General features: G+C 33.1%; 1 protein-coding gene across 13 annotated transcripts in view; it reads right to left on the bottom strand.

The window, feature by feature from the left end:
• Window positions 1–16,538, bottom strand: part of SLC9B1 (solute carrier family 9 member B1) — a 76,535-nt gene that overhangs the window by 18,589 nt on the left and 41,408 nt on the right. For all 13 annotated transcript variants that reach the window (XM_023252894.2, XM_045056044.1, XM_023252892.2 and 10 more), the window contains one exon: window positions 14,396–14,523. In XM_023252894.2, coding sequence (XP_023108662.2) covers window positions 14,396–14,523 — 128 coding nt within the window. The remainder of the gene's footprint in view (window positions 1–14,395; window positions 14,524–16,538) is intronic.

The raw sequence follows: 16,538 nt of genomic DNA, 5'->3' as shown, positions 1-16,538 counted from the left end.
TAACTATAAATATCCTCTGAATCATGAAAGTATATTGCATCTATCCATAAAGTTTTGATGATAGTTCCTAGAAATTAACAATAAATTCTCCAAATTAAAAAAACATAGGTATAAACATAGCTAAAGAGTGACTTAATAAGCTAGAGAACTGTGCAGAGAAAAATTTTCCAGTGTATACTGCAAAAAGGTAAGCATATAAAAAGTATAAAGAAGGCTTAATAGGTATGGAGGAGGGAGTTACAAAAGGACATAATACAAGAGAACTGAAGAAAGATAAAGGATACAATCAAGACCTGGAAAAAAATAGATACATATTCTTCTGATTGAAACATCACACCAAATATTGAATAGAACATGTTAAGACTCATCTGATTACATTAAGGGATTGTTGTTAATTTAGTTAGAAAAATGCTGTTAACTTTTAGAAATGCATTCTGTAGGATACAGGGGTGAAATACCATTATGCATGTAATTTACTTTAGGATTCCTTAGGGGCTATTAAGTTTAAATTAAGGATATTTGGACGTTTGTTATTTTGTTATTATTCTCTCTACTCTTGTACATATTTGAAAAATTTCACTAAGGAAAAAAGACTTATCTGAGACTGTTCTTTTAAAACTTTAATATGAAAACAAATAACATAAGAATCTCATTAAAATGCAGATTAATTTCAAAAGGCCTGGGATAAGGCCCAGGAGTCTACATTTCTAACAAGCTTTTAGGTGATACTAATGTTGCTGTCCAAGGAATGTACTTTGTATAGCAAGAAGATTTTAATTGGAAAAATTCAGGAAACCAAGCCTCCAAAGGAAAAAAAAAATGATTGGGTTAGATTGCCTAGGAAAGAAATTAATAATTAGCTTGATAAAATATTCCTCATGGGCAAAACTAATACAAAGAGATAACACTGATCTCTTTAAAGTACTGAGGGAAAATAATTTTGAATCTAAAATTCAATACTGAGTCACACAGAAGTTATTTTCAGACATTCCAGGATTCAGTTTATCATCCACTGATCAGTTTGAAAAGAACTAGAAGATCAACTCATCAGGAAAAATATTTAGTACAAAATAAAGGGGGTTAAAAAAAATAAAAGAGTATAGGCAGCATAGTGTAGACATTAAGAATAAAGGCTCAAAAAAAAAGACTCTTAATAAAAAAGGAGGGTACACCTGAGGTGGCTCAGTTGGTTGAATGTCTAACTCTTGATTTTGGCTCAGGTCATGATCTCATGGCTCATGGGATCTAGCCTTGCATCAGGCTCTGGCCTGATTGCATGGAGCCTGCTTGGGATTCTCTCTCTCTCTCTCTCTCTCTCTCTCTCTCTCTCTCTCTCTCTGTCTCTCTCTTTTTCTGCCCTTCCCCTGCTTATGCTCTCTCTCTCTCTCAAAATAAATAAAAATAAACATTTAGAAAAGTTGCTTAAAAAAATAAATTCTCTAGACATAGTAAAAGTTCTGGATCTATCTATTTAGTCATCTGATGTTAGGAAAACCATGTAACATCTCTTTGTCTCAGTTTGTATGCAAAACAAAAAAATGGTAATAATAATAATACCTATTTCACAGGACTATGTGAAGATTAAATTATTAATTATCAAATACTACACAAAGTGCCTGACACATGGCAAGCACTATATAAATGTTTGCTATTATAATTATTATATTAATTATTATTATATTATTATAATTATAATCACAAGACATAATGATGAGCAGTGAAAATCATTGTTAAATCTATAGAAGTACTCATTGTAAAGAAAACTTATAAATAATCTTAGACGAAAGTTCTAGATTATATCAACTGGTGGGGAAATATATGAGGGAGTGGAGAAAACTGAAAACATGCTACAATTTTAAGTATGCTTTTTACAAAATTATAGGTAATCACTAGGAGAATGAGTTTGTAATTTCTAAATATTAAAGGAATAAATGAAAGTGTAACAAAGAAAATGCTGGTAATCCAACAAAAAGTAGGAAAAGTGAAAAAAGAATAAAACTTACAGGAATGTGTAATATTTTAAAAGGTGAAATAAAAGCAAGGTTAAGTCAAAATTGACCTACAAAGAATCGGTTGGATGGACCTGTTAAGACATAGCTTTTCTGACTGAATTTAAAAAATTTAGTTCTGGGGTGCCTGGGTGGCTCAGTTAGGTGTCCAACTTCAGCTCAGGTCATGATCTCGCAGTTCACAAGTTTGGGCCCTGCATGGGGCTCTGTGCTGACAGCTCAGCCTGGAGCCTGCTTCTGATTCTGTCTCCCTCTCTCTCTGCCCCTCCCCCACTTGTGCTCTGTCTCTCTCTCAAAAATAAAGAAAAACATTTTTAAAAAAATTAAAAAAAAATAAAAATTTATTTCTGAGTTGTTAGTAAGAAATATACCTAAGACAAATGGTACAAAAAAGTTGAAAATTGTAAGTATGATAAATAAATTGAATCAATTTCATAAATGAAAATTTGGTTTACATTAGAAAATTAATCAACATAATTCACTAGAATAGAATTAACAATTCATAGTATTTCAATAGAAGCAAAACAATTATTTGATAAAATTTGACACCCAATTACAATAAAAACTTAGCAAACTAAGAATGTAGGGAAACTTCATTAATCTAATTAAGGGTAGCTACAAAAAACTTATGACAAATACAGAATCAAAACAAAGATGTCTACTATCACCACTTCTAATCACCATTATATTGAACAGCCTAATAAGTACCATAAAGAAAGAGAAATAAATGGTATACTTATTGGAAAGAAAGAAGTACAACTGTCATTCACAGATGACACAGCTGTACATGCAGAAAAACGAAGGCAACCTATAGATAAATTTGAATTGATGAGCACAGCAAGGTTGCTAGAGACAAAAGCAATATGGAAAATAAATAATATTTCTAAATATCAGTAATAAATGTTATTAAAAATGTAAAAGTACTATTTATAATTGTATCAAAAACCATCAAATGCCTAGGAATAAATCTAATTAAATATATACAGGACCTCTATGTAGGGAATAAAAACCCCTTGATTAAGAAAAATCAGGGGTGCCTCAGTGACTCAGTTGGTTGGGCAACTGACTTCAGCTCAGGTCACGATCTCTCAGTTCGTGAGTTTGAGCCCCTGGCCGTGCTCTGTGCTGACAGCTCAGGGTGTGGAGCCTGCTTTGAATTCTGTGTCTCCCTCTCTCTCTCTGCCCCTCCCCTGCTCACGCTCCTGAGAAACTTAACAGAAGACCATGCGGGAGGGGAAGGGGAAAAAAAAAAAGTTAGAGAGGGAGGGAGGCAAACCATGAGACTCTTAAAAACTGAGAATAAACTGAGGGTTGATGGGGGGTGTGAGGGAGGGGAAAGTGGGTGATAGGCATTGAAGAGGGCACCTGTTGGGATGAGCACTGGGTATTGTATGGAAACCAATTTGACAATAAATTTCATATTTAAAAAATTAGTAAACATCAAAAAATTAAAAAGAAAAGTTAGAGAATACCTAAATAAATGGAGGGGAAGATCATGAGCATGAATCAAATAACTCAATATTATAAAGGTATCAGTCATCTCCTAATTGATAGAACAATACAATTTCAATCAGAATTTTTTGGTAAAAATTGACAAACTGGTTCTAAATTTGTATGGAAATATGAAGTGTTATGAATCATAAAAGTGATTTGGAGATCACAAAAGTGAGAGTTTTGTTCTACAAGATATAAAGACTTATTATAAAACCATAGTAATTAACACAGAAGATAGACCATTGGTTAAGAATAGAGAGTCCAGAAACAGAGCCATACTTATCTGGACACATTATTTATGACACAGGTTACACTATAGAGCAATGTGACTGGAAGAAGTGGCTTTTTAAATCCATTGTGCTGGGTCATTTGGATATTCCTAAGTTGACTGCAGACAAGCGGGGAGAAAGAAGAAACCTGACCCTATCTCATACTAGACATAAAAATCAATTTAAGGTAGATTATGGATTTAAATGTGAAAGGTAAAATAGTAAAATTACTAGAAAATAATATACAGAATATCTTTATGACTTTGAATATGGAATGACTTCTTAAACAAAAAGTATTAAGAATGAAGAAAAAGAATGACAGATTGGGCTACATTAAAATGAAGAATTTCTACCATTAAAAGAGAGAATGGGTAGTTGATGAATGAAAAAACATATTTGTAACATATTTAACACAGGACTAGTATCAGAATATGTTGAACTCTTACCAATAAATCAGAAAAAAACAACCACCAAAAACCCATTAGAAATATGGGAAATAACAGGTACTCTTCAGCCTTATTAGAAATCAGGGTAATAGAAATAAAAATCCCAATGAGATATCACAACATACCCATATGAATGGTTCAAATAAAAAAGACTGATGATTCCAAATGTTGGCAGGGTTTGGAATAAGAGGAACTCTTACATACTACTGGTAGAAATGTAAATTAGGAATTCTCAAAAAATATTTTGACATAATCCAAAGTTTTAAACATATAGTTACCCCATGAACCAACAATTCAACTCATAGTTAAGCACCTTTAGAAAACCGTGTACCAAGAGTTATTTACAAGAATGTAAGAGCATTAGTAATTATAACCCCAAGTAGGAACAATGCAAATTCCCACTGATAATAGAATGCACAAATAAACTAGTATATTCATACAATGATATACTATACAAAAAAGAAAGTAAACTATGTTCACACACAATAACATGGACGAATCTCAAATATAATGTTGAGTTAAAGAGCAGACACAAAAGAATATATACTATATGGTTTCATTTACATAAAGTACAACTACATGCAAATTAAATTATAGTGTAAGAAATTAGTATAGTGGTTATCTGTGGAGAGGATGGAGAGAAGTGATTAGGAGAGAACATAAGGACACTTCTGGGGTATTGGCAGTGCTATACTTCTTTACTTGGGTGATGGTTACATGAATGTTCACTTTTTAAGTATTCAAGGAACTGTACATTCATGTACTTTACACTTTCTGTATCTGAGTTAGACTTCAATAAAAAGTTTAACAATTCAAGGATGGAGAAATTCATTCCAAATAGGGTACCCACAACAAAGCAGGAAGAGAAATATTAATATCTGACAAAGTAGAATTCAAGATAGATAAGGATTACAATGAGTGAGAAGGATATGCTGAGTGTAGAGATTACTTAAAAATAAAATCTTAAAAAAAAGAATAGCAGTAGATGTGCCATTATATAAATGATAAATATATGAAATTAGAAGATGGCATACTCAAAAAAATAATGGAAGTAAAGTTCCCTTAATTAAAGGCAAATGACCTTAAATCTAAATAAAAGGTCACACAAGAAACAGAATAACCCATATCTAAATAATTTATAGTAATATTTAAGAAAATTAAAACAGGAAATTCTAAAAACATCCAGCGAGAAAGGTTATCAACAAAAGAATAAGAATTAGTTTGACACCAGACTTTTCAATAGCAAGGTTAGATACAAGGAAAAAGCAGAACAGTTTTTAAAAGTTCAAGGAAAATAATTTTGAATATTTACTTATTTATTCATTCATTTATTTATTTAAGATTTTTTTTTTTAACAGTAATCTCTATGCCAAACATGGGGCCTGAACTCATGACACCAAGATCAAGAGTCGCATGCTCTGCTAACTAAACCGGCCAGCCAGTCCAGATGCCCCCATTTTGGACATTTTAAAATCAGTCCAATAGTCATTCAAATATGAAGGTTTTATAATACTGTGAAATATTCACAAGCATACAAAGCTTCAAAAGATTTGTCACACAAAGACCCACGTTCACAATCATTTTGGTGAAAGTACTCAAATGGGAGGAAAAATGAATCCAGAAGTTGTTGCAACAGAAATACAAATTAAGGATGTTCACATATCTTAGTAACTTCTACACTTATCTTTATTTTAAAAGGAAAAAAAACTAAGATGAAAGAAAAGAAAATTTATATTGATTATTTAACTTGCATTAAAATGCTAGGTATCAACATGAAGGGATTTGAGGCAGTTATAGCAAAATAATAACATGATCATAAATAAGGCAAAGATAGGTAGGGGTTGGGGGGTAGAAAAAATAGAAATAAGGCAAAGATAGCATAAGAAAATAAGCCACAGTTCAGTTTCATTTATGATCCTAAATAGGAGCAAACTGAATACATCAGTTTATTAAAAGAATAAAAATGCTGACCAAGTCTGTAAATGTATGGATGGTTCTGCATTAAGAAACTCTGCCAGTATAATTCATAATGTCAGATTGAAGGGAAAAAAAATGATAGTATTTTTTTTTTTTTTTATTAAGAGGCAACCTCTTGACAAACAAGATTCAGGAAACTTTCCTTAACCTAATAAACCGCATCTACTAACACCCTACAGTAAACATCATATTAATGACAAAGCATTAGGATTCTCATTAAAATTATTTTAAAAATAGAAATATCTATTTTTTTCCGTTAGTAATATTCACATTGATGGGATATTCAATTGAACACAGTAAAATAGAGATAACAGTATAAACACTGGTAAAGGAAGTGACAGAAGTTTAATTATTTGAAGACAGGAAGTTTATGTAAGAACTAAAAGTACCGATATGAACATTCATCAGGATAGTCATATATAAAATCAACCTTTAAAAATCAGAAGTAAGACATCTGCTTACAGCTCTAAAAGAATATAGGTTCTGCAATTACCCTCCTGCTGAAAGCACCTGGAAAACCAGACAAAAAATTTCAGACACTGAACAGCAGACAGTACAGAACTGTTACAAATGAGAAAAGGGAAACAAATGAATTAAACTTCACCATTGCCCAGGTTTTCTGCTTGGGAACAATTTCAAGGCTGTGGTGAAGAGAAACCAAACAAAGCCCAACAAATTTGCTGAGTCGAGGAGAAAAAAGTCTAGGGAAGCCAAGGCAGCTAAAATTTTCAGAGCAGAGTACCTGAGGGAAGGAAAGACATAAAGAAATTTCCAGAAATTGGCATGAAGGGTTCCCTGTCTTTGGTTGAATACTACTGAGAGCAGGCATAGAGTAAAACCCCACAAATGTGGACAAGTACAACTCATAAAGAAAGATTACTGACCATCAGTAAGATGAATAATTTCTAGAGCTCACAGAAGACTGGGAAAACCTTTGGGTTCCCACCAACTAGAGTGGAGATACCTCATCAAACACATAGGGCATTCAGTAGACTCAGAAGGGCCACATCTTAGAAGCCCTACAGTAAGGCTTCTCTAGATAATCCCTAAAAGATCTTAAAAACAAGACTTGAAAGCATCAACTAACTCACAAATAATTTAATGCTGCCTTCTAGGACAAAGTCTAACACTCTAAAGAAAAATTACAAAATCCAGATTTCAACAATGTAAAACCTACAAAACCCAGCATCTGATCACTATGAATCAGATGAATAGGTAGGATCACATGAATAGGTAGGATAATGTAACCTACAACAGGGGGAAAAATCAGTTAATACATATAGATCCACAAATGACAGCAACCAGGGAACTGGTAGATTAATATATTGTCACAGTTGTTATAAATATGTGACATATGGAACGTATAAATATGTTCCTTAAGAATCTAAAGGAAAACATGAACATAATGGGGGGGAAAGCAGCAGACAGAATAAAGAACCAAATGGAACTTTTGGAAATAAAAAATGTAGTATCTGATGGAAACAACCTAAGTTTCTGTCAATGGATGCATGAATAAAGATGTGGTATGTATATGTGTGTGTGTATGTGTGTATGGTATATATATGTGTGCAATATGTATGCAATTGACAAGTATTCAGCCATGAGAAAGAAAGAAATCATGCCATTTACAATATGGATGGACCTTGAGGACATTATGTTAAGTGAAATAAGTCAGACAGAGAAAGACAAATACTGCATGATCTCACTTATGTGTGGAATTTAAAAAAGCTGAACTCATAAAAATAGAGTAAAATGGTGGTTACTAGGGTCTGGTACCTGGGGGAAATGGGGAAATTTTGGTCAAAAGAGTATAAACTTGCAGTTATAAGATAAGTAAGTTTTGGGGGTCTAATGTACAGCATGGTGATTACAATTAATAATACTGTATTATATACTTGAAAGTTGCTAAGGGAGATGATCTTAAAAGTTCTCATCACACACACAGAAAAAGGCAAGTATGTGATAAGATGGAGGTGTTAACTAATGCTATGTTGGTAATCATTTTGCAATATATAAGTGTATCAAATCAACACGTTGTATACCTTAAACTTACAAAATGTTATATGTGAATCATTATCTCAGTAAAGCTGGAAAGAAATGTAAGATGGCTTATGACCGAAGAAATGCAATATCTGAAATATTAAAAAATTATTAAATTATCAAAAAAATTCACTGGATAAGATTGATAGAAGGTTAAACACTGCAGAAGAAAAGATCAATGAACTTGAAGACACAGCAGTGGAATATATCCAAAATGAAGTATAAGCAGTCCAAATGTCCATCATTAGATGAATGGAGAAAGATGTAATATATATATACATATACACATATATGTATATATGTGATATATATACATATATATGTGTATGTGTACATATACACATGAAATATTGTTCAGCCATAAAAAAAGAATGAAATCTTGCCATTTCGAACAACGTGGATAGAGCTAGAGAGTACAGTGCTAAGCAAAATAACTCAGCCAGTGAAAGACAATACCACGTGATCTCACTCATATGTGGAATTTAACAAAGAAAGAAAGAAACAAACAAAAAACGAGCAAAGAAGAGAGAGAGAGAGAGACAAACCAAGAAACAGACTCTTAACAGAGAGCAAACTGATGGATTATCAGAGGGGAGGTGGGAAGGGGGGCTGGGTGAAATAGGTGATGGGGACTAAAGAATACACTTAACATGATGAAAACAAAACAACAAAAACAAACAGAAAAGGGCAAATATGGAAACAACAGACATGGAGCAAAACATGAGTTAGGTCCAGGGTAATGCTCTTTCTCTTTTGGGGGGTGGTGGTGGCGGAGGGGTGATTTAGAATGGTAATTTTTAATGCTTTTTGATGATTCAACATTTGAAACCCCAAATTATATATACAAAAAAGCAAATCATCTATGGCACCATCATTGAAAAGCCATTAGGTACAAAAAAGAAAATGCAATATGCTCAAAATATACTTCCTAACAGGGACGTAAAGCACTCTAGTAGTAACCTATTAAAAGCCACCTTCTCTTAAACAAATAGTGCTCTGATAAAATCAGATACTGTTATCCTATGTAATTACATATGTTTGCCTATTTAAATAATAAAAGAACTCATATTTTTATACAGAGTCCAATATACTTAGGTCTATAAACAAAATGCTAATGAAGATGTATTCTGAGAAAAAAGACGCAAAATTTTTAAAAAAAAATTTTTTTTCAACGTTTATTTATTTTTGTGACAGAGACAGAGCATGAACGGGGGAGGGGCAGAGAGAGAGGGAGACACAGAATCGGAAACAGGCTCCAGGCTCTGAGCCATCAGCCCAGAGCCCGACGCAGGGCTCGAACTCACGGACCGCGAGATTGTGACCTGGCTGAAGTCGGACACTTAACCGACTGCACCACCCAGGCGCCCCAAGGCGCAAAATTAAGTACAGAGAGTCACATGAGTAAAAAAAGTTAATAGAGTACCAGGGACCTACATAATAATATCAAGCAGTCTAACACATGTGTAGTTGTAGTTCTAGAATAAGAAAGAGGGGCAAAATACTTAAGAAATAACGGCTGAAAAATTCCAAATTTGATGAAAAACTATAAAACCACAACTTTATTGTTTTTCTCAAGTTTTTATTAAGATTCCAGTTGGTTAACATACAGTGAATATTAGTTTCAGGTGTAGAATTTAATAGTTCATGACTTACATACAGCGCTCTGTGCTTATCACTACCAGTACACCCTCCATAACCCATCATGCATTTAACCCACCCCCTTACCTACTCCCCCCTTCATCAATCCTCAGTTTGTTCTCTATAGCTAACAGTCTCTTTTATGGTTTGTCTCTTTTTTTCCCCCATGTTCACGTGTTTTGTTTTTTAAGTTCCACATGAGTGAAATCATATGGTATCTGTTTTTCTCTGACTTATTTCAATTAACATTAATACTCTCTAGCTCCATCCATGTCATTGCACATGGCAAGATTTCATTCTTTTTTTATGGCTCCTATTCCATTGTATATGTGTATGTGTGTGTGTGCCCCATACTGTTTTCCACAGTAGTTGTGCCAGTTTTCATTCCCACTAACAGTGCACGAGGATTCTTTTTTCTCTGTATCCTTGCCAACACCTACTGTTTCTTGTGTTGTTGATTTTAGCCATTCTGATGGGTGTGAGGTGATAACTCACTGTAGTTTTGATTTGTATTTCCCTGATGATGAGTGATAATAACCATCTTTTCATTGGTCTTTTAGCCATTTTTGGAAAAAGTCTATTCATGTCTTCTGCCCATTTTTTAACTGGATTATTTATTTTTTGGGTGTTGAGTTTTATATGTTCTTTACATATTTTGGATACAAACCCTTTATCAGATATGTCATTTGCAAATATATTCTCCCATTCCAAAGGTTGCCTTTTAGTTTTGTTGATTGTTTCCTTTGCTGTGCAGAAGCTTTTTTATCTTGATGAAGTCCCAATTGTTTATTTTTGCTTCTGTTTCCCTTGCCTAAAACTATAACTTTGTACCACTACACATACAACTAAAAAATGTTCAATTAAGGAGACACTATGAAGTATTGGAGAGGATGTGGATGGCCTAGAATTTATACATTATTGGTGGGAATGTAAAATACTACAATACTTAGGAAAATTTTTTGGCACTGTTTATTTATTGACTTATTTTTAAGTAATCTTTACACTCAACATGGGCTCAAATTCACAACCCTGAGATCAAGAGTAGCATGCTCTACTGACTGAGCCAGCTAGGCACCCCATTTCTAAAATAACATTAAATAATATCTTACCATATGATCTAGCAAATCTACTCTTAGGCATTTCTCTAACAAATGAAAACAAATGTCTTCATGAAGACTTGAATGCAAAAGTTCATAGCAGCTTTGTTTGTAACAACTAAATTGGAAATAATCTAAATATCCATCAAGTGAATGAATAAAATGGGTGGTATATTTCATACAATGAAATAATATTCTGCAATAAAATGGAATGAATAATATGGATGCATCTCAAAAACAACTTGCTGACCATATGAAACCAGAAATAAAAGAGTACATACTATATAATTACATTATAAAACTCATTATAAAAAAACTCATTGAGATGTTCACTAAAAATGAGTGCTTATTCTATGTGAACTATACCTCAATAAAATGTATTTTTAAAAATCAGTAGTTTTCTTATACATCTGCAAAAACTAATTCGAAAATGTTATGAAAAATCTATTAATAACATCAATAAAAAACATAAAACACCTAAGAACAAAACTATGAAGATAGACCCAGATCTCTCTAAAAATTATAAACATAGAACTTAATATAACACCTAAATAGTGGAGAGATATGGTATATTTATGGATAAAACTCTTCAATATTATAAATGTGTCATCTCTCCTCCAAATTAATTTATTAATTCGTTGCTGTGCCAATTAAAATATTCTCAGGATTCTTCATTGAACTTGACTAGCTGATTCTAAAATTCATTTGGGAGAATAAGAGCTTAGAATGAAAAACCAAGTCGATGTAAAAATGAAGATACTGTTTTAGTAAAGGCAAGATAGTTAAAACCATGTAATAATGACATAGAAATAGACAAAATGGATTGGAAGAAAAACAGAACACAAGTATAAAAACAAATCTCTGTGGTGTCTGGGTGTCTCAGTCGGTTAAGTGTCCCACTTAGGCTTAGGTCACAATCTTGCAGTTCTGTGCTGTTAGCTCAGAGCCTGGAGCCTTCTTCAGATTCTGTGTCTCCCTCTCTCTCTGCCCCTCCCCAGCTCACACTCTTGTCCTCTCTCTCTCAAAAAAATAAACATTAAAAAAATTATAAAAAAACACAAATCTCTGGGGTTTGTTACATGACAAAATCAACATTTCAAATCAAGGGGGAAAAGAAAGAACTTTTCCATAAATGGTGCTGAGGCAACAACCTATTTATGTGGAAAAAGAATGTAGCTAGATCCCCACACATAATAAACTCTACTGTTTTAAAAGAATTTATTTAAATGCACTTAAAAGTAATAATAATAATATATAGAAGAATATATTTATGACCATAAATATATGGGTAAAAAGGATCTTTTGAATGACACATAGAAAGGTATTAAACAGAAACAGAAGTATTGATCAATTTGATTACATAAAAAAGCCCTTTGTTATATCAAAAGCAGCTATATTCTTCCTCCCCACGCCCTGGTTTTTCTTTTTGATTTTCAAGGTCAAGGAATGGTTTTATGTATTTGCTCTTCTATCTGTTGGAAATAATAAAATACCCTTTTTAGATTAAAAAAAAAAGTCATCATAAGCAAAGTTAAATATCTAGTGGTATGTTAGAACATGTATTTGCAATACTTGTACCAGGGCATTGATATAATCAATAAGAAAGAAAAGAATAACTCAACAGAAAAATAGAAAAAGGTCTGAACAGGCTCATATAAAAATACTGAAGTCATTAATAATCACATACATGCATATTAAAACAACAAAGAAATAATCAATTTTTGTTCACCAGATTGGAAGATATCATAAAGTTTGGTAATATCAAGACTTGATATTATAATTTGCAAGGATTTGAAAGAATAACAGTCATTTTCATACCCTGCTGGTGATAGGGCAAATTGGTACGTGTTAAAGGCACTTTGATAGTATCCATCAAAACTGAAAATGCGCATAACTTAGGTAACTATTCTAGGAAAACTCACATTTATGCAAAGTGAGACAAACAAAATGCTATTTGTTGGAACACTGTAAGTAAAAGCTGGTATTATCATACAATATAACACTATACAACAATTAAACAAATGAGCTACATATTTCTAAGTGTATAAATCTCAAGAATACTGTTGAGTAAAAAAGAGAAAATCGCAAACAAAGTGATACACTCTTTGATATTATTTATATATTATATATGTATACAGTAGATAAATCCTTGGAAAAACAATATTATTTTATCTATTTTCATATAAATATATATATAATATATATATTCTTTAGAAGTCTGGACTGTTATTTTTAAAGGTCTATGGAATAATAACATAAAACTCATAAAAATTGTTACTTTGGGTATGGGTATGGGCACTACGATTTGAAGGCATTGTTAAAAGACTTCTTAGTTTTATCTGTAAAGTTCTAATTTTTCAAAAGTAAAATGCATTTGGGTATTACTTTTATAATAAAAAAGAAATTTTAAAAAATCCATTGGATTTGACAGTAAGTATATAATGGGTGAACTTTACATTCAAATGGAGGCAAAAGGTAAATATATTGAAAAATGAAAAGAGGTTGAGCATCTAGAGAGAGTGATTATAGACTATTGTTTTGAGGAATTTGGACATGAAGAGAAAATGGATAGTGGGTAAAAATAGATGGGACATTGGGTACAGGGAAAGAGTGTTTTTGTTATAATATCTATATATAAAATCTCATATATATGTATATAATATATACATACAATTTATAAGGAAGAGGCCACTGGATGGGTTAAAACATAGAAATGGAAAATGATATAGGAGAGAAGGAGTAAATTGATGAATTATCTTGCACTAAACATTCAGGGACTGCATGTTTGCTAAGGATATGGTAGATTTAGGATATGGCTCTGCTTCTGACCAACACATTTCCAAGGTTTTCTACCAGTGTGAAAAGAATTTTTTTTAATGTTTATTTATATTTGAGAGAGACAACACATGAGCAGGGGAGGGGCAGAGAGGAGGGTGGCAGAGGATCCCAAGGGGGCTCCATACTAATAGCAGAGAGCCCGATGTGGGGCTTGAATTCACAAACCATGAGATCATGACCTGAGCCAAAATCAAGAGTCGGACCCTTAACCAACTGAGCCATTGAGGTACCCCAAATGACTTTTTTTTAAGTTTATTTATTCATTTATTTTGAGAGAGAGAGAGAGAGAGAGAGAGAGAGAGAGAGAGAGAAAGAGAGAACATGAGGTGGGAAAGGGCAGAGAGAGAATCCCAAGCAGACTCCATGCTGTGAGCAAGGTGCTCGACGTGGGGCTTGAACTCAAACCGTAAGATCATGACCTGAGCGAAAATCAAGAGTGGGATGCTAAACTGAGTCATCCAGGTACCCCCACTGTGAAAAGAAGTTTAATGAGAAGCTTGTCTATATAATATTCTGAATATTTTGATAATTTCAAACCAAGCATTCTTAACAGAATATTTTCATAGAGAAAAATGAGAAAAAGTTACCCCAAAAGAAATCCCCATTGCCAGGGAAAATTCATAAGGAAGTGGGAAATAACAGCAGTTGAACATGCCTCTATGAGGCATGGACCTAGAGCCAATCTTAAACAAACTCTCTTCAAATGCTTCAAAGCCTGAAATATAAAAATAGTCACATTTAGACAACTTACAATGGTGAACAAGAAAGTTATTTAAGTAAATTTTGAGATAGTTTTTTTTTTTTAAGTAATTAGCTTTTATTAAGCTAAATCTTCCAGATTGTCTCACTGGGCTTGAAATGCTAATATAGCGCATTTTATATGTCATCACAGATTGGGTTATATATAAAGTATTTCACATTTTATAAAATACTGTTGTATCTAAATTATTTCAAAACATCCATTTCTCTGTAATTAAATAACTATTTCTACCTTCCTTAATCTTTCTTATAAAGAGTATAATAAAAGTATGACCTATAGGTTTATTTCCATCAGTTAACTTTTAGAAATGACCTGTTTGGTTAATTTAATAATTATAATAGAAAATATCAATGTGCCAAAAGAGAAAAATCACTTAAAAACAGCATAATTCACTAAAAAGGAGAACTTTAGAATTTTCTCATTGGTTCAAATTTTCTACTGGAGCTTATAATAAATTGTCACTGTCTTTATGCTTTTGAGATATTTTCACTAAACTCATACATTTGTTGTTTCAGTAGCTGTTATATTTATTCATGAAGAGTCACCTTTTTGATAGAAGGAGCATACTTAACATTATTATAAAAGCCATTTATGAAAAGCCCACAGCTAACATCATCCTCAATGGGGAAAAACTGAGAGCTTTTTCCCTGAGATCAGGAACACGACACGGATGCCCACTCTCACCGCTGTTGTTTAACATAGTGTTGGAAGTTCTAGCATCAGCAATCAGACAACAAAAGGAAATCAAAGGCATCAAAATTGGCAAAGATGAAGTCAAGCTTTCGCTTTTTGCAGATGACATGATATTGTACATGGAAAACCCGATAGACTCCACCAAAAGTCTGCTAGAACTGATACATGAATTCAGCAAAGTTGCAGGATACAAAATCAATGTACAGAAATCAGTTGCATTCTTATACACTAACAATGAAGCAACAGAAAGACAAATAAAGAAACTGATCCCATTCAAAATTGCACCAAGAAGCATAAAATACCTAGGAATAAACCTAACCAAAGATGTAAAAGATCTGTATGCTGAAAACTATAGAAAGCTTATGAAGGTAATTGAAGAAGATTTAAAGAAATGGAAAGACATTCCCTGCTCATGGATTGGAAGAATAAATATTGTCAAAATGTCAATACTACCCAAAACTATCTACACATTCAATGCAATCCCAATCAAAATTGCACCAGTATTCTTCTCGAAACTAGAGCAAGCAATCCTAAAATTCATATGGAACCACAAAAGGCCCCGAATAGCCAAAGGAATTTTGAAGAAGAAGACCAAAGCAGGAGGCTTCACAATCCCAGACTTTAGCCTCTACTACAAAGCTGTCATCATCAAGACAGCATGGTATTGGCACAAAAACAGACACATAGACCAATGGAATAGAATAGAAACCCCAGAACTAGACCCACAAACGTATGGCCAACTAATCTTTGACAAAGCAGGAAAGAACATCCAATGGAAAAAAGACAGCCTCTTTAACAAATGGTGCTGGGAGAACTGGACAGCAACATGCAGAAGATTGACTAGACCACTTTCTCACACCATTCACAAAAATAAACTCAAAATGGATAAGGACCTGAATGTGAGACAGGAAACCATCAAAACCCTAGAGGAGAAAGCAGGAAAAGACCTCTCTGACCTCAGCTGTAGCAATCTCTTACTCGACACATTCCGAAAGGCAAGGGAATTAAAAGCAAAAATGAACTACTGGGACCTTATGAAGATTAAAAGCTTCTGCACAGCAAAGGAAACAACCAACAAAACTAAAAGGCAACCAACGGAATGGGAAAAGATATTTGCAAATGACATATCGGACAAAGGGCTAGTATCCAAAATCTATAAAGAACTCACTAAACTCCACACCCGAAAAACAAATAACCCAGTGAAGAAATGGGCAGAAAACATGAATAGACACTTCTCCAAAGAAAAGACATCCGGATGGCCAACAGGCACATGAAAA

This window comes from Felis catus, chromosome B1 (genome assembly GCF_018350175.1).
Source record: "Felis catus isolate Fca126 chromosome B1, F.catus_Fca126_mat1.0, whole genome shotgun sequence".
NCBI lineage: Eukaryota > Metazoa > Chordata > Mammalia > Carnivora > Felidae > Felis > Felis catus.
Note: the sequence above shows the minus strand (reverse complement) of the source record. Positions and strands in the feature narration are given on the sequence as shown.